General features: G+C 37.2%; 2 protein-coding genes across 3 annotated transcripts; one reads left to right on the top strand and one right to left on the bottom strand.

Annotated features, from left to right (window-relative positions):
- Positions 1-6,025: 6,025 nt before the first annotated feature.
- On the top strand, positions 6,026-9,382 carry LOC127802325 (protein TRI1). Its single transcript, XM_052338069.1, has 2 exons — positions 6,026-6,568; positions 9,032-9,382. Exons 1-2 carry the CDS (start codon positions 6,284-6,286, stop codon positions 9,155-9,157), a joined length of 411 nt encoding a protein of 136 aa, XP_052194029.1. The 5' UTR covers positions 6,026-6,283; the 3' UTR covers positions 9,158-9,382.
- Positions 9,383-10,065: 683 nt separating this feature from the next.
- Positions 10,066-15,818, bottom strand: LOC127802324 (GPI inositol-deacylase). Of its 2 annotated transcripts, none has more exons than XM_052338068.1 (7): positions 15,536-15,818; positions 15,144-15,316; positions 14,997-15,049; positions 12,115-12,229; positions 11,815-11,937; positions 10,618-10,789; positions 10,066-10,455 (listed from the first exon to the last, which is right to left on the bottom strand). In XM_052338068.1, exons 1-7 carry the CDS (start codon positions 15,695-15,697, stop codon positions 10,423-10,425), a joined length of 831 nt encoding a protein of 276 aa, XP_052194028.1. In that variant the 5' UTR covers positions 15,698-15,818; the 3' UTR covers positions 10,066-10,422. The 2 variants fall into 2 exon arrangements, with proteins under 2 accessions (XP_052194028.1, XP_052194027.1); XM_052338067.1 differs by having other exon boundaries at positions 10,066-10,471; positions 15,536-15,816.
- Between the last annotated feature and the right edge of the window lie 1,967 nt (positions 15,819-17,785).

Consider the following 17,785-nt stretch of genomic DNA (forward strand, 5'->3'; position numbering starts at 1 on the left):
TTCGTCTGACTAATTTTCAAAAGTTAACAACATTCTCCTTGATGTGCTCTTAGTATATTCACACCCTCTTAGTATCAACAATTTCAACATATCCACGTTGTCTTCCCTAATAGTAATTAATCTTTTTAGGATGCTAGTGAAATTTGAACTCCCAACCCTTGCGTTAATCTCTTATTGCATTGTTGTTATATTATGCCCATAAGAGTTCCATCACTCTTAACTCTTTTTTTTTTTTTTTAATACGCCCCATCACTGGTATCCCTAACCACCCCACCCCAAGAATTATACTAGAGAGGTAAATCGTGGTGTGCCTCGTCGTGGCCAGTGCTTAATCTCTCAACCAATTGCGACCTAGAGCACAACACATAGCAATCTTTTTGTGGGATCTTCCTTTACCATACGAGTTATGTCCCAGGGGTTCTATCGCTCAATTGTTGAACTTATCTATAGTGGTAGAAGATGAATTTGGCCAACAATTTTTTTATTTTTTATGTTTTCATAATTACATAAAAGAATGAAAGAAACAATAAATATAAAATAATGGTGCAAGAATTTACCCAAAAACAAACTATTATCATTATAACCAACAATTTAACAATCAAATTAACCCAAATTTGATTAGTTTGGTTCAAATTTATTCACTTCAACATAAATTAGTCAACCTATAACTCGCCTTTTAATGGCTCTTTTAACTTTTGTTATCAATTTTACAAATTTGGGAAATAAAATAGAAAACGATAATTAGTGTGTTAGTTTTGTCTGTAGAAATTTGGAAAGAAAATCCCAAAATGACAATTTTATATTTACTTTTTGTTTTCATTTGATTAATTAGACAGTAGCCATCACCTTTATTAAACTCAACTTTCATTAACCGATCAAATATTGTAAGCACCCCCGCCCGGATATCCCCAACCACCAGGACTACCCGAACGGGAGCGCCTACGGGAGGAGAAAAGTAATAAACACAGAGACAAAGACCACCCCGGCATGCATACGCGAAAAAAGAACAGCGGAAGCAAAGCTCAAGACATGCATGCACTATGGGTAACCCCGCTAACACAGCGGTCTCAACATAAGTAAAAGAATACAAACTCCTGTGCCGACACACACGAGACTCGAGAAAACACCTGGCACAGTACGAAATAATAGAGTAAATTCTACTAGACATCAGAGTGGATAGGGATTAACGAGACTGCCTGTACACCACACCGACTCTGCCGTTAAAGCTGATTCCCTTGCTATGGCCCACGCCGCCACTACCTGGAATGATGGAAAGCAAAGTGAGTCGAGAGACTCAGCAAGCATAAAGAAAAGAAAGGCTGAAGGCTAAACATAACCAAAAACTCTCCCCAAAATAAACCCCCAGGTACACACAAGCCATGAGACGCTACAACACAACAGCTCAATAGCATCATAAAATAAAAGCACATACCGGTCCTTGGGGCCCACATAAGACACTTGGCACCCAAGTCCCATACTAACCTGCCGCTGCCCTGAAAGGCAACAAATATCTGCAACAAACCTGCGCGCGCTGTCCCAGGCCGGTACTCCCGTCACCTGTATCCGTCGGTACTCCCGACAACCGAGCCATAGGCTCCCTCGGAACGGTACTCCCGTCCGAGAACTAAATACTATCAGTATCCATGCAATACACATAGAAATGCAATGGCGTAGTGAGCATCAACGTGATACAAGGCGCCCATACATCCAGGCATCAGGCTATGCTCCGCCCACATAGTAAACCACACGCCATGCATATGCTCGCGGTGGATGCAACCTAACCAAACTAGAATGTCCGTGTCCAAGCATACTCAATAAATGAATATCCCAGCATGCATCCCGTACCCATGTGCATATCAAATCATGAACAGTAATACAATATATCTAATCATGCAGTAAATCACATACCGGCAGAGCTAGTCAGCAGTGTCCGGCACCGGTCAACGGCCAGTGACTAGGGGTGTCCACCCGACGGTCCACATCAAGGCCGTACCATAGTCTACCCCAACGTCACCAACAACCGACCCCTGCCCCACTGCTCAATAGCTCTAACCGAACCATAAATAAATCTGAGAAAAATTGTAAGTAAATCCAATAAAATCGTAAATAAACCCTCACGTCTAGGAACCTAGTCCCCAAACCGGTTCAGCATCATTCCCGAAAAGAGTGGGGGCGGTACAAACCCCCATAGGCTCACAACGAATAAAATTATAGAAGCCTCGGATTTAATTTAAATTAAAACAAATGAATAATAGTTCAACCAATAAGGCAAGGTGCCGAATTAAAGTAAGGGAGGTGATAAAATACAGAAAATTACGGGGTCTTCCACGGGAATTAAAGATCAGGAAGAGAGGGTTAAGAACTTGCCTTTACACGGCCGTTCCTTGCTTTTCTTACGCACCCGCTGCGAAGTAAAACGTTCGCTGGCAATAAATAAAATCGCAGTTTAATTAAATAAATCTACCGTGTAATATAAATAATTTAACCGTCTAAAATCCCTCGTAAGCGCACCACAATTAATATCTCAACGAGTCTCATATTTATTTTAAATTAAATCACGCTAATAAAGCCAGCTTAATAAATTAAATTTAAATCAAACGACTCCAAACGACTCCAAATTCCATAATTAATAAACGAGTCGAAACAGACGAAGGGAAGGTATAAAATACGAGAAATCACAGGGTTTCTCACGGGAATTAAAGAATACGAGGAAAGGGATTGGAACTTGCCTGAAATCAGCTGATTTCGACCTCACTCGAGCTCCCAATGCAAATTAAATCATTTTCTAGCAAATAACACAATCGGGACCCAAATTAATTAATTTTAATCGCGAAAAATTTATAATTAAAATATAACATGCTTCTATTAATTTTTACCCACGTACCTGATCACTTCCTATGACGACAAAATCCCAAAATCGCCCCATTTTCTATTCTTTTCTTCTTCTTTCCTTTTTCTTTTCTTTTATTTTCTCCTCTTCTTCTTCTTCTTCTTCTTCTTCTTCTTCTTCTTCTTCTTCTTCTTCTTCTCCGCGCCGCTGCTCCTGCTCCTGCACACCATTTTTCTTCTTCTTCTCCGCGCCGCTGCTCCTGCTCCTGCACACCATTTTTCTTCTTCTTCTCTTCTTCTTTCCTTTTCCTTCTTCTTCTCCCTTCCTTCTTCCTTTCCTCTTCTTCTTCTTCTTCTTCCGCGCAGCCGCGGCTTCTTTCTTCTTCCTGCAACAGCGCACCAGCGGTCTTCTGTCGCGGCCGAGCTCCACCAGTCGCCGCCTCTGGCCAGCGGCACCACCGGCCAGCCCCGCCTCCAGCTCTGCCTTCCACGACTGTGCGCGCCACCGCTGCTCCGTGCCGCCGCCGCTGCCGATTGCTCCGTGGCCGCGACTTCTTCAAGCCGCAGCTGCTCTTCGTCGGCCATGGCAGCGGCTGCCATGGCCGATTGGCCTTCTCTCTCTCTCTCTCTCTCTCTCTCGCGGCTGAGCTCTTCCCCTCACCTGATCTCTCCATCTCTCACTCTCTGCTCACTTCCTCTGTCTCTCTTCTGCTCTTCTTTGCTTTCCATTTGATAGAAATGGCGTAGCCTCCAAGCATCGCCCACAGCCACAAAATAATACATAATTTAATTAGTTAAATAAATTTAATTTAGATAAATTTAATTTACACTTATATTATTTTTGGGATATTACAAATATACTCTCTTTATTAACCATCATTCATTCATTATTCAGCAGTCAACCACTGGGACGAATGCAAAGTAGGGGAACTGCCTTTACCATTTAAAAGAAAAAAACTATAATATTTGATGAATTTTTAGATTTATCATTAATTTATCCCATACCTTTTGCAATCTTAAAAAAAAATTATAATATTTTGTTTAAATTCAAATATGCTATTAAGAAAGCTTTTAAATTAAATTTTTAATTTCACTCTCGTCTTTTATAACTGGGTTATTGATTCTGTCTCTTCGTATTCGATTTTTACATTATCATTTTACTTTATATTTATTTTTAATCTAATTTGACAATCGTCAACGTTTTTGAAATATAAAAAGGTCATAAAGAACAATTATAATATGATAACATGCATCTATTTTGTAAATATATCTTAATTATGAGATTAGTTTTTATTTTAAATTCATAGTTAATATTAAAATATCAATAAATTTTTATGATATGTTAATAGATATTTATTATAAAAATTTGCTCCCAATAAAATAAATTTTGAGATCTGTCCCCGGTCAACCATGAATATTTTTTTATAGGATGGTTCCTTCTGAAAATATATATAAATTTTGCACACATATTTAATTATTTGATATGTATACAATATTTTTTTATTCCAAAGAGTATACACATTTTTTATCAAATATTACTTTCAATTTGTATTTAAAAAGTTTGAAGAAATGATAATGTTGTAGTGATGATGAAACTTGTAAACTAGAAGTAAAATGGGTACATAAATAAGAGAGAGTTTTAATTATAAGAGTTACTATTTGGGTGTTTTCGGATTAAATCATTTAATGAACTCATTCAATAATGACCACCTACATACTTATATTAGTGTCACCACACAAATAATTAATAAAATTAACCGCGCTCTTGTGAGTATGCATAGTCTATATCGGTCCGATCTTACTTGTACTATAAATGGCCAATTCTATAATCTTATGATCAATAATAGTTCAAGAATGAAATACAACTCATTCGGTCTCGTTAATATGATTTTATCATGTCCAATTGATATCGCTACACTCTTTAAACTTTATTTTAAATAGGAAAACATAAAAAAAAAACACGTAATCAAATATTAAAATAAAAATTACTATTATTAATCAAAATTTGTATGACATTTATAAGAACTCAGGTTATACGTATATCAAGGCAAACATTTTTGTGTTGATTATAGCTTGGCTTCCTTTTTATACATAGAGTAAATTACCTAACTACATAATCAAGAATGGGATGGTCAATATATAATAAGTCACAAACAATCACCATATTTAATTATTGAATTATTTTTTCACCAAAATCATTTATGAAATAGTATCATCATAGAGACATTGTATTTATAATTATAAAATATTATATATATACATCTATTTAAAAATGTACAAACTTTTAAAATCTTAAATTCTCCTACATCTAATGTTTGTTACCATTCTTATAGCCCATACAACAATGACTTAAATAGTGAAAAATTTATCTCTAGATAGCTAGAAGCTCGACCACCACATGAAAAGCAAGAAATTGCTTTTCTATTATATAAGTTTAGTTAGCATATGTCAGAGCGTATAAGTTGAATGATTGGATGAATAATATATCGGTATTAATTCGATGAGTTGCGAGTTTAATTCTCATCATGCGTAAGGCCCAAAGACCCGACTTATGATTTACCTCCACTAACATAATTGATGATACAAATATTGAAAATCGAACAAAGATGACCATCTCAAATTTAATTGGCATGCCATAGATCTAACTAACAATAATTATCATTACAATGTTTAATTTATACTTTTTAACAAAAATAATAAACACAAAGCAAATAAAATACAACAATAAATACTAAATGTGAACGCATTAACACACAAAAAAAAAAATACAATAATTGCATAGACACTAAACCATATGTGTATCTTTTCCTTGTGCTAAGCTATTTGGAATTAAACGAAATTGAAGGGTAGTGGGGGGAGGCAATGATTTTGTGGATTAGGGTGTATTCGATTAGTTTAATCACTTAAAAATAGAATGCTAGATAAATAAAAATAAAAACAATTGGGAGAGAAAGAAATTGCCAAACGGATCCTATCGGCCGATGACGGCGAGGTTTCCGGTCTGCTAGCCCAGCCCTTCTCTGCATTTTGGGCCCGGCCCAGCCCATCCTAAATTGAGGTTATGTTCCAATTTCAAACTATTAGAATTGCCAAATGCATTGTGTATTATTATTTCTCACAAATAGAATTGAAATATACACACATTATTAAATTAAAACATATGTACTTCATTTTCTTTTCATTTCCGTCAATCACCTGCTGTCGGAAGTTGTACGGTGATTCATGTCTGTCACGGTGACAATAGCAAAGCCCCTCCCACGGGGAAGAAGAACCCGATGAAACCCTAATTCCTCCCTGGTTTCTCCCGATTTAACACGGGCACATTCGCTTTCTCCCTCTCAAGAACTCAAGGCAGTGAAGTCATCGCTCTGCGTCCACAGTTTAATCAGAGACACTACTACTTTCTCTGCTCCATTTAGAGAGAGAAACGAGGAGAGGGAGGCCAACTAAGCCAATGTCTTCCACAGCAAGGGGGTTTGTGAAGGGCTGCAGGGCTTTGATGGCCCCAGCCAAGGCCGCTGCCTCCAAATCGTCTTCCTCTAGCGCCGCAAAGCCCAAGCCTCGTTCATCCTCGTCACCGAAATCGCCTTCTACTGCTCGTAAATTGAGCGCGCCGGGCGGCATCCTCAAGGTCTCGCCTGTCTCGCCGGCGCTCCACCAGTTCCTCGGCGCGCCGGAGGCGTCTCGCACCGACGCTCTCAAGAAGATCTGGGCCTACATCAAGCTCCACAACCTCCAGGTCCACCCGCTCACCCCCTCTGTCTTTCTATATATAAATATGTGTATGGAAATGTTGATTTTGCGTCGTATCGGTAGTTTTCCTCGACCATAACATTCGATATGATACTGCTTGTTTGTCTGTGCGCGTGCTAAGCCCTACGAATTTCAATGTTTCAATCTCTCCTTGTCTGGTATGGATGCAAACGTTTCGAAGTTGAGTGCTTTTATCCCTTTCCCTCCAAAGATAACAGTATGTAGGAGTGTTTATTTCAACATACGCACATATACGTGCATAAATGCAAGCTATTCCCTCTCTGTTTTAAGCATAGGACGGAGTTGTGCCCCCGCATAATCACCATGTTAGCTTCTTAGGACTGAAGGATCTCTTACCTAGATCAAGGCCTTAGTGCATACTCAAAAATAGATTACTGTTAGAACTTTGAGTATGCATTCAGGCCTTTGTGATTGCTCCTTTAGCCAAGAACCCGTAAACAAATTTTTTTTTTTTGTCTGGCCCTTTTACTTTGGTGCGTCTATTTCTTCTTGTGCAGCATGAACACTTTGAAATAGGTGTTGCATATGCTTATTGGACTGGTGTACTTGTTGGACATAGCAATAAATTTTAGACACGCCAGATGAAGTATTCAATGGTGATAATTTACTGGACACCTAAACATTTTTCATGACTTTGTTGAAGTTGGGTTGTTTAAAGTCTAAATTTGGAGTGGTGGAATAGTTTTGTAGTATAAAAACATTCCTCTTGTGTCTGTTTTATCAATATTGGATGCTGAGCATTACTTTTTTGACCCGTGATCTTTTCTATTTTTGATGAATAATTTATAGACTATGATACATATTTTTAAACTTATCAAGATTATATCTTACAGTAGAGTTAGAATGGTATAAGATTTATAAATTGTTATTATTTTTTGTATTTTGATTAATGCTTAAATCTATTTAGTGAAATATAGATAAAGGCTACTGGTGAGCTCTCCATGTAGTCAATCCCTCCTAATGGGATTAAGGCTTGGTGGTGTTGTAGTGAAATGTGTTTCACCCCACAGTATGTTTATTGGTTTGGATATTGTTATAACAGGATATAACCAATTAATATAAACATATTTTTTTGGATGTATGCCTACCATATCTATTTCTTCAGTTTCTCCAAATCACCATTTCTTATGTTCATGCTATTATGTAATGCCTGACCTAAATTGTCTTGTTTCTATGCTTGTTGATTCTGCAACCCAAACTCTCTCTCTCTCCACACACACAAACACACATTTTGTTTTATTTTCTTTCCTTTTTCATCCTTTTTTTTGGAGGTTGGGTGTTAGCACAATATCATGTTCAATGGCTCAAAATACTTGCAAATATCATATTTGAAAGAAAGAAGCAGGAAATGGGAAGTCACATACATGGACATGAGATGCCATCATCTTATCACATGCTGCTCTGGCCCACCCATAGTGCACCTTTTGACATATTTTTGTGAATCATATGTGCTTACTAAAAATTAAAATGAACAAGCAGAAAGAATGAAACACAATGCTTTAACATGCATATATGTTCTGAAGAATGCAAGTTTACTCCATAAAGAAACCACCAGGCCTCACTAACAAGCGCAGGTGTTTATAAGAATGCTTTGCTGGAAAGTCAACATATTGCCAGTATGCTGCTGTTGGTCCTAAAGGATCAAGTTTATCAAACCCTTATTCTATCTATGGTTTCCCTATTCTAGTAGGACACTTGGAAGCATTAACTAAGTTGTGTTCCTCGTGAAATCTGATGCAAGCGGCATCGAATGGGTACAACTTGATGGGAACTAATGCTTATGACCAAAACCTGAGGGACAAGCAGATTACCCCCTGTAAAAGCCATTCCTTTTTCAAACTATTTGAAGTCTACAATAGGCATAACATGTTGACAAAATTTATACTGGCTAGTGGCTAGATTTATACTGGCTATTGGGGGCAGCAGCCACGAGGTTTGTGCTGGTGTGCTTGCACTTTGTACATGTGGATGTATCTTTGTAGGACATGTGCACATACCCCTATGTGTGTTGTGTGCCGTGTGTTCGTGATGGAGGTTAGCGTGGCTGCATTCTGCTTGTAACATTTTAGTGAATTCTTGCATTGTCTTTTTACTGTATTTTTTTTTTTATAGGAGCTGTCTGTACCTTGATGCTCAACTTTGTTTCAATTATACCAAGGCATGATTGGGTTCTCGGTGTTGTGGTGTGTTTGAACTGGTCTATTTGAGAGATTTTTAGAATGTTGCAGTGAATGAATGTTAATTTTTCTTCCTTCCTTCCTTTCTTTTTTAGCTTAGGTGTTGGCTGGTTGAATTGAATGTTATACTGTGAATGCTTACCTTGACTCATAGAGACACTTGAACCTCCAATGTTGATATGAATGCTGACAGTGGAAGGCCATGTATCATGATAAATTTTGCTTAAATATGTGGATGCTTTTGACTGCAGAATCCTGCAAATAAGAGGGAAATTAACTGTGACGACAAGCTGAAGGCAATATTTGAAGGGAAAGACAAAGTTGGTATGCTCGAGATTGGAAAGTTTCTGTCACGTCATTTCGTGAAGACTTCCTAATTGCCGGTCAACCTCTAGAACTTCAGCATCTTGTAAAAAGTAGGTAGAAAACAGGGAGGTTCATCTTGTTGGTGTTTGGTGGTCTTTATGCAAGATGTTTTGAAGTTGTACTGCTAACGATTTGGGTTGGAAACTGTTAGGCATGTAGGAAAGAAGTTGGGGAACTGTGGTTTATATATCCTCATTGAAGCAGTTGATGTCCACTTTTTTGCTGTTGCGTTTCAATTTTATTCGCTGAATGGTTGGACCAAGATGCATGTCTTGCAGGGAAAACATATCTGGGCTTGTCAGCTTCCAATTTAGGCGGCTTAATGGTGTGGAATTTGGTTATATTATACTGTTTCGGAGCATCTTTTATCTTAGCAGGAGGCAAAATTTGCTGACCCGCAATTATGGTGATTATGTCAGAAATATGATCGGGGAACTTATGTATTTAATCGATAGTCATCACAAAAGTGGAATGTATCCATTAGTTGCCCGCCCTCAGTCGCTCGGATGTTTCCAATAGAGTTTTTCTTCCTGTTTTTGGGCTTGAAGTTTCCAATTGATATTTTCCGTTCTTCGGAATACGGCAGAAAGGATCTTCTGTGCGCCCCTGCCCATTCTCAAAGATTTCTTGGGAACGTGTTTGCTTCTCGCTCATGATAACTTCTTTTTTGTTTGCTTGATTCATTTTGTCATGATAAATTAAGAGGGTAACTTTTTTTGTTGTTGTTAAAAGAGTCATTTGAGGAAACAACATAACTTGATTCATTTTTAAAGGTGTGGACTTTATTGTCATATCATTCTACGCTACACTCGTGAACATGGAGAATGAGAACGACCACCCAAGTCATTGTCGAAAACCATACTTTTAATTTGAGAGTTTTAACTTTCAAGGGATGTCATTAGCAAACATATATGGAAGGTGCTTGCTAATCAGAATCTCCATTGACAAGGAAGAAACGTGACAGCGGAAAAATGTCACAAATGATGAAACTAGAAGGGAGAGAACTTCAAAATAATTTGAGCACTTCATCTCTTGACCAAGTTGGTCAAATAAAAAGAACGCTTTGCACAATATGAATGTATCGAGACTCCTTATGAATTGCTCGGTTTCCTCTGCCCTCGTGTGCACCTAACAGGAAGTCACTCAAGGAGATGGTGTATCCATTGCTGCACGATGGCAGGAGAGCCATACCACGGTCTCGATTCATCGTCTGATCCAACCGGCGAGTGGTACACTCCATCAATGCTAATGTTGAGAGCACCTTCCAGATGGGCTGCTACTTCTGGCACGACTCCATCCCCCCATACATCTGCTTGACCACAAACCTGATGCATTACCATACAGATTAGAACTTCAAGGGGATCTCAAGCTTCTGAATCCTGGATTAACCAGGGAGATGAAGATAACCCGAATAATGTATTGATAGGTAACTCCTGAGAAAACGGTTCTAGGTGCCAAGAAAAAGTCATACCTGCTTGTACCCTTGACCGATTAAGCGAGCTCTAAAAGGGGTTGAAGCGGATGCTGATGTGCTTGTTGCATTTACTATAGTAGCCTCGGATTTTGACTGGTCAAGTTCTATACTGACTTCAGAGCTGGAATTCAGATTTGAATCACCGAAGAATTGAGCCCCTTGAACATACCTGCATCATATGGGATAGCTCAGATTCCAGATAGATTCATACATTTGGTGTCCCCTGCAAAGGAGAAGATCAAAAAATAGAACGATCCCATTATAAAAAGGAGACAGAAAAGTGACAAGTAATGGGAGACTATGCTTATCAAGAAAGAGTATTCCTCAGATGCATTCTCCTTCTAGCAGAGTATGGAAGAACTCCATGATACAATTTCTCTTTTCTCACAGAGTGGAAAAAGTAATTTTTCATTCTCTTGTTGGTTTTACTCTCAAACATACAAATGAGTTGGACCATGCACCTTAACTTAGCTACAAGTTTTCAGATTCTTCTTACAATTGGATGACTTACCTGTTACTGTTATAGTAGTGTTGGTCAATCCAAAACAGTGAATGTGAAAGTATTTTATCCTTGTCATTGATGTAAGCTATTTTTTTTTTTTTCGTTTTGAATTTTCCATATTTAGAACACTTCCAAGTAGTTTCTCCAAAATGGGTGAACTATTGCCTTCATCATCAGCAATATTCATTCTAATTAATCGAGGTCTTGGTTGGACACCTAACAAGTAAATAAGAACGGCTGTAGGGCAGATCAATCAAGATTGCTAGAAAGTTAATGTCTTTGGATTCTTTCACATTTGATGATGAAAATAATACAACTTAAAAAGAAGAATCTGTAGATTAGGTAATTTTTATCTTGTAGTGTCATCAATAAAGGGAGCCAATTTGGATATCTAATTAATTTGCCTAGAACATGGATACTCTGTGGATTTACTTTGATTAGACTTGAGAGAAGACCAATATCATGCATTCGAAATGACATCCAGATTTTATTAACTGTAGTATCTTAGGAGAGCTTCTTTTATGTATGTATAACCTAATTTCCTGTTAACTAAATGGGGATTTTGATGGTCCATATTTCTCTGGTATTTTGACATATAAACCATAATATTATTAAATCAACTAAATCACAACAAAAAAAGTCAAGTAATTGTAGTAGTAATAGGGAAGCGGGATACGCTTTTTTAGGCTTACCTCCCTGCTATGCATACATATCTTAGTTGTGGAGTATAGACAGCTTTTGAGCAATGTTTTTCAACATAATTCAGGAGGCCCCTTGTTTGATCAATAACACCGGATAAACCTTTTGGAGGTGGCCTGAAAGGTTATACTGTCGATGATATACAACATATACTTCAAATTAAGCTCTTTAAAGATAGGAGAACCAAGTTTCTAACAAATTCCATGACACATGCAGCTGCAACAAGAGTGACAAAGATATAATAAAGGGATTCAAAAGCTAACAACAAGGTTTCCAAATAAGAGAATACATACAGGTGGGGGGTTCCTAGAGTCAATAACAAGGAAATATCAGAAGGCCCAAATTCTTCCATATAGACGCGTGCTAGCCATCCTCCTGCTGAGTGTCCAATTAAAGATAAACTGCTACCTACAATAAAATTTGCTCGATTATCAAACTGCAACTTCTTTTTGCCATATTCACAGTTATGTTGCTCAAACACATGGCATAGATTTGCAATTGTGAGGGTTCAAAGAGTTCGGTTCTGGATAGGTTCAACCGTGTCACTTCTATTTTTCAGGAAACAATGAATGTCAAAATATGCAGCTCACAGAAAGGACATTCTTTTAATAAGCGGAGAGAATGATACTTTAAGAAACTGCTGGTAAAGGGTCACCCTTTATATATCCCAAAAACAAAAATGAAGCTTATGCATTTACAGGTAAATGAAATTTGTCCAAAAGATCAACAAAAGAGGAAAACAGGAAGAGAAGTTCTCTCTCTACCATAAAGAAGGGGAAAAAACAAAGGTTCTCCTAGGTTTCTTGCAGACAGAATACTAAGTAATACAAAATGGTGAAACTTCGTGAGCTCATATAGCCTTCCATCTGGGGGAGCTTCAGCCCTAGAAAGCCCCACTGGCGAAGCTGGGATAAGTGATTCCATCGAAAAAAAAAAAATCATGTAAAGGAAACTCTAGATTCAACTCAAAATGGTGCAATAGGAGATTCATCAACGCACCCTGCCCTAGCACTAATTGAAACAATCAGGGTCTCCTCTTCCTTAAAATACCAGTAGTGATACCTCAAAAGGTGCTATCAATGTGAAAGGCACTCTTGATCCTGCCCAGGAAGAGATCTACAGGAGTATACCAAAAAGGAACACGTCAGAGTCCTGCAAAACTCATTTATATTCCCCTCCACCACAATGGGATTGTCAAGGGGCATCCAAAAGGAGCTATAGCTGATTCTAGTCTCCTAATCCTGCCAATTCTGCAAGGGAGATGAGAACCACACAATGTCTCCCATGGAAAAACGTCCTCACTGAGACATCCTTACAAAAATGAATTCCAGGGAAATACATTGGCTGACTTTAAAAGCTCTTTAACTTCAAGGTTTAGGGATTTGGGAAAGCTGTGACACATTTGAAAGGCATCTGATGGGTAGTATCCCAGCTGCTATGGAATAATAAGGTGGGGGCAATGATTCACTCCAATACATCAAGTAAGGTTCTGTGCGCAGCAAGTGAATAAATCAATGAGCTGTCCTCCAGGGATTGAACATATATCCCTGAGCTCCCTCCCATATGATTGACCATATCTCCATGATATCTTCATTTTACAAGCTTGTCTCCATGGATCAGCCAATGATACTTGGCATCATACAACATGCATCACTTTTTAGACCAAGTATTGGGCACTCTGGAACATCCTGAGTTTGGCCAATGGAACTCTCTGCTTGGGTGCTCCAATTTGCCTGCTCTATGATGCTCACCTCATGTCACTTGCTCCATATTGCTTGTTTACATTATCTCTCACCGTAGGATGAGTTTGACATCACAAGTTAGGCACAACCTAGGATCTCTCTTGCTTGGAACCCTTGGGGGTGTTACGTGGAGGGTAGAGTTTAAGGATTCATTGAGGATGAATCAGCCTCCTGGATTCTTCATCTGAATCTCTGCCTTAACCAGTTCAACAAGAGAGGGTCACCATAAGGCATTGGAGACAGTACATATAATCTACTCCTTTGATCATGCATGATCAACAGCGCTAATGATGTGCTGCTCCATGCCACAAGATCACTTCCATTGCTGGAGTATTACCTACAGGATGCAAGAGATCAAGATTCACAGACAACTCCATGCCACAAGACCACCTATTTCAGTCTTCAATTCATAAACCCGTGTTAGGATTAAAGTCCTAGTCCTAAATAGTAGAAGAAAAATACTTAAAGCAAGCATGAAGAAGATACGAGATGTGTACTGGTTTACTCTCAATGTGAGATCTACGTCCACAAACGCTTTCTAACCAAATTGGAGATTACAAGAATGTACACAGACGCTTTCTAATAACCACCTTAATATAAGCAAAATTAGGACAACGAAATTACATGTGAAAACCCAAAACTGCTCTTATTATAAAATTGCATATAAATTTCGCCAATCCATGTATTGACTCTGTATAGGGGTAATATGCACCAAGGTGATAATTAAGCTCCACACTAACAACCCACTCTCTTAGAAATTGAATCTACCACTGGCAACACGACAAGTAACAAGCACATCAGATTTATGTAAGCTCTCTGCTTCTGCTCTCTCCAAACAACATGACAAGTAAATGAGGATTCCTCCAAGAGAACTAATAGCTTGAGGGTAAGGCGCAAAGCAAGTCATCGTGGTGCACCTTGGTGAAGGTTCCTAGGTCTAGCCAAAGGGATGTCCGGGATGATCCAAGCCTTGGCAAGGATGCCTACTGGAGACTTTGAGCAAGGGAGAAAAAGATCATGCACATCACCTTCCGCTAATGTAGATAGTACAGAAGCTTGAAATTGGTCCATCTGTCAGCTAGTGAGGCTGACATGTGCAGACATATACAAGAAGGTCAAGATAATGTGGCAAGTTGTAAGAAGGATGGTACAATGCCCACACTAGCACTAGCTCAAGCTTGTGCTTTTGTATGGTTTAGTACACAATTGTGATGTACAATAAGGAAATCTTGGCTCGTAACATTTGGACAAGTAGAGCTTCCGTGAATAATGAAGCCCAACATAATACCCACAGATTCAGAAAAACAAAAAAATTAGACCGTGTACTGATGTAAGAGCCTACTGATGGTTATAAAAGCAACTAATAAATAACCTGACCTAAAAATTGTATTTCAAAGTTTTAAGAAAAGAAGCTCCGGCTGGGGATCACAAACCTCCGGCAAGTTCCCTCGCTTCAGTAACAGCATCATCAACTCTCTTCAAATACCTGCCCACCAGGTGCTAGCTTAATGACTGTAAATCACTGCCAGCCCAGGAGAACAAATACAAATTATAGTAAGATGAAGATCACAGGGAATTACCAATCAAGAACAGGGCGAGGACGCAAAGTGCCACGCCAGTAATTCGGGTCCACCAAACCAGCAGCATTCCTCAGCCAATCAATCCTTGAAACCTTGGCAACTACCGTAGGCACGCCGTACTCATTCAAGGTAACATCTAACTTCTTATAATCACTTGTGTTATTTCCTAAGCCCTAAAACAAGGTTCCATTAGGCAAATTCACAAACACATGACACTAATATCCCAAATGCTGCAAACCCATCAATCTACCACAAAATTCAAGTCTCTCCTAGACCCCAAAAAAACTTTCCCTCTTAGACTAAACTGGTTATAATGGCCACCAGGAACAACGATAGCAGCAGAATTTGATGCATACACAAGCAAAAAACAAAGAGAGAAAAAGATACTTAACTGGGAGAATAACGGCCGGGCGGTAGTTGAAGGAAGTAAGTCGGGAAGAGGAATTTTCTTGTTGCAGAGAGAGAGCAGAGCGGGAGGAGTGGCAGCGGCAGATGGGTTTGAGCAGTGGTGCTGATGGCCAAGGCAACGGTGGCAATGGCAAAGCTGAAGCCATAGATAACCACCAACGCCACCAGTCAGCCCACACCGCTAAGCCAAAGCAGGAATCTATGAAGGATGTGGCTGGAAATAATGAGTTTTTTCAACTTCCAACATTTCTAATTGCGTCAGGAGAGGATGAGAAAGAAGAAATACTAGTCACAAAGTTCTTATAAAAAAACTCATTCTTATAGTTTGTTAATTAATATATAGATAAAAAAAATAAAATATAAAAACTATTTTAAATTTTTATTATTTTTAATATATTTGTTAAATTTATTTAGTAATCTTTGTACTTGACATTTTATATTATATTTTTTAAATATATTTATTTCTCTTTCATATGCTTATGTTATTTAGTGTATTTTAAAAAAATTAACAAATAACTTGATAAAAATCTTAAAATATTTTTCATTCTTATGTTGATCATTTTATATCTTGGTTTGAAAAGTATTTTAATTTTATTTTGACACAATCTTATTTTGAAGATTTTAACAAACTTTATCTAAGAAATTAATATTTATATAATAAGATAAAAGATTGATATATTATTATTTTTATCATTTATTATTCTTATCTTGCAAAGTTTGTCAACTGCATGTATATGCATTAATATTTTTTAGCAACCTAATTTAGTATAAATGACTTTTGACTTTAAAATCTTTAAATAATATTATTTAATATAAATTACTTTGGATTTTTTACTCAAATATTTCTTGTGATTTAGTTTTAGTTAAACGTTAACAATTTCTACACTTTACTTAAATGAAATCTCCAAAACACCTTTTGTGTGAATAATACCGTCAGCTAAATACAATTAAAAATAAAATTAAATCTAATTTCACTATAGTTAAAAGAAAAACTAAAAATATAAATATAAAAAAAAAACGCCTTGTCAATACTATCATCTTATAACATCTCCAACGGTGACAAAAAAGAAGACGATGCTTAGGGGTGTGCAATCAGTCGATATAGTTATCGAATTGATTGAAAATTACTAACTGACACTAATCAAATCAAGATATATATAATTGAATTGAATCATCAAAACTAACCGAAATAACTAAAATCGAACTAATTAAATTTTGAACCACATTAATCAAATCAAAAATAGAAATAAATCAACAAAACCTAATTGAAAATCGAAAAATGAAATAAGACAGATAATCGGAAAAAAAAAAAAAACTAAACCGATAAAAATTAGAAAAAAAATAGACAAGAGAACTTAGACCAAACTGAAAAAAAGCTTATTTCAGTTCACCGGTTCAGTTATTAATATCTAAAAAATCAAATTGAATAATCCAAATTATTTAGAGAAATAATTGAACCTAATAACCGAACAAACTTGAATAACCACAAATTTTGAGAAAAAATAACTAAACCAAATCGTTACTGGTGAAAAATTGAATCAAACTAACAAATTTAATCGATTCAGTTCAGTTTATCCGAACTCTTGCTCACCTTGACAACACCAAAGAGGTAAGATGAAATAGGCAATAATGAATGAGTTTTTGAGTGACATTATGTAATACCCCATGTTTGTATGAGGTTACCACGTAATTCTGATAAGTATAGAATACTGGAAAATTGTTTGATAGCAGTTATAAGTATCAAATCGACTGTAGGGAATGCTTAGGAGTGAAATTGTCTAAGGAAAATAATATGGTTTCGATGAGTATTCCGAGATAAAATTTATGGTATCGAAAGAAATCAAATCGGGAACAATTTTCGGTATAGCTAAAATGCAGCTACCATTTAGGCTGCAAAACCGAATCTTTGTAGGAGGCTCTCGAAAAATTAACGAAACCTTAGGGGGGCTCCGATTTTGCGTAAGATTCAACCCTTCAGTGGTTTCGGGATTAAACGATAGCCCGGTGAGAACACTGGGGCGAAATCGTCATTTTCAATTAAGATTTAGATTATTAATTGTGAATTTTCAATATTGTAATGCAAATTAATTTGAGGTTTAAAGCCGTAGTTGCAATTAGGGAATTGCACTATTGTAATAGGGATAAAATTTGGGGTTTAATGTATAATTTTTTAAATTAATTATGTAATTTTTATATATATTAATGTAGTATATAATTAGGCTAAAGACATATTC

The sequence above is a fragment of the Diospyros lotus genome, chromosome 5 (assembly GCF_014633365.1).
Source record: "Diospyros lotus cultivar Yz01 chromosome 5, ASM1463336v1, whole genome shotgun sequence".
NCBI lineage: Eukaryota > Viridiplantae > Streptophyta > Magnoliopsida > Ericales > Ebenaceae > Diospyros > Diospyros lotus.

What these genes read in the sequence shown, in the direction of transcription:
- LOC127802325 (XM_052338069.1), top strand. Translation starts at nt 6,284, where the DNA reads ATGTCTTCCACAGCAAGGGGGTTTGTGAAGGGCTGCAGGGCTTTGATG. An exon ending in TCAAGCTCCACAACCTCCAG is followed by an intron (nt 6,569 to 9,031) that starts GTCCACCCGCTC and finishes TTTTGACTGCAG; the next exon opens with AATCCTGCAAATAAGAGGGA.
- LOC127802324 (XM_052338067.1), bottom strand. Translation starts at nt 15,697, where the DNA reads ATGGCTTCAGCTTTGCCATTGCCACCGTTGCCTTGGCCATCAGCACCA. An exon ending in AGCGAGGGAACTTGCCGGAG is followed by an intron (nt 12,230 to 14,996) that starts GTTTGTGATCCC and finishes ATTTTATTGTAG; the next exon opens with GTAGCAGTTTATCTTTAATT. An exon ending in ACTCTAGGAACCCCCCACCT is followed by an intron (nt 11,938 to 12,114) that starts GTATGTATTCTC and finishes ATAACCTTTCAG; the next exon opens with GCCACCTCCAAAAGGTTTAT.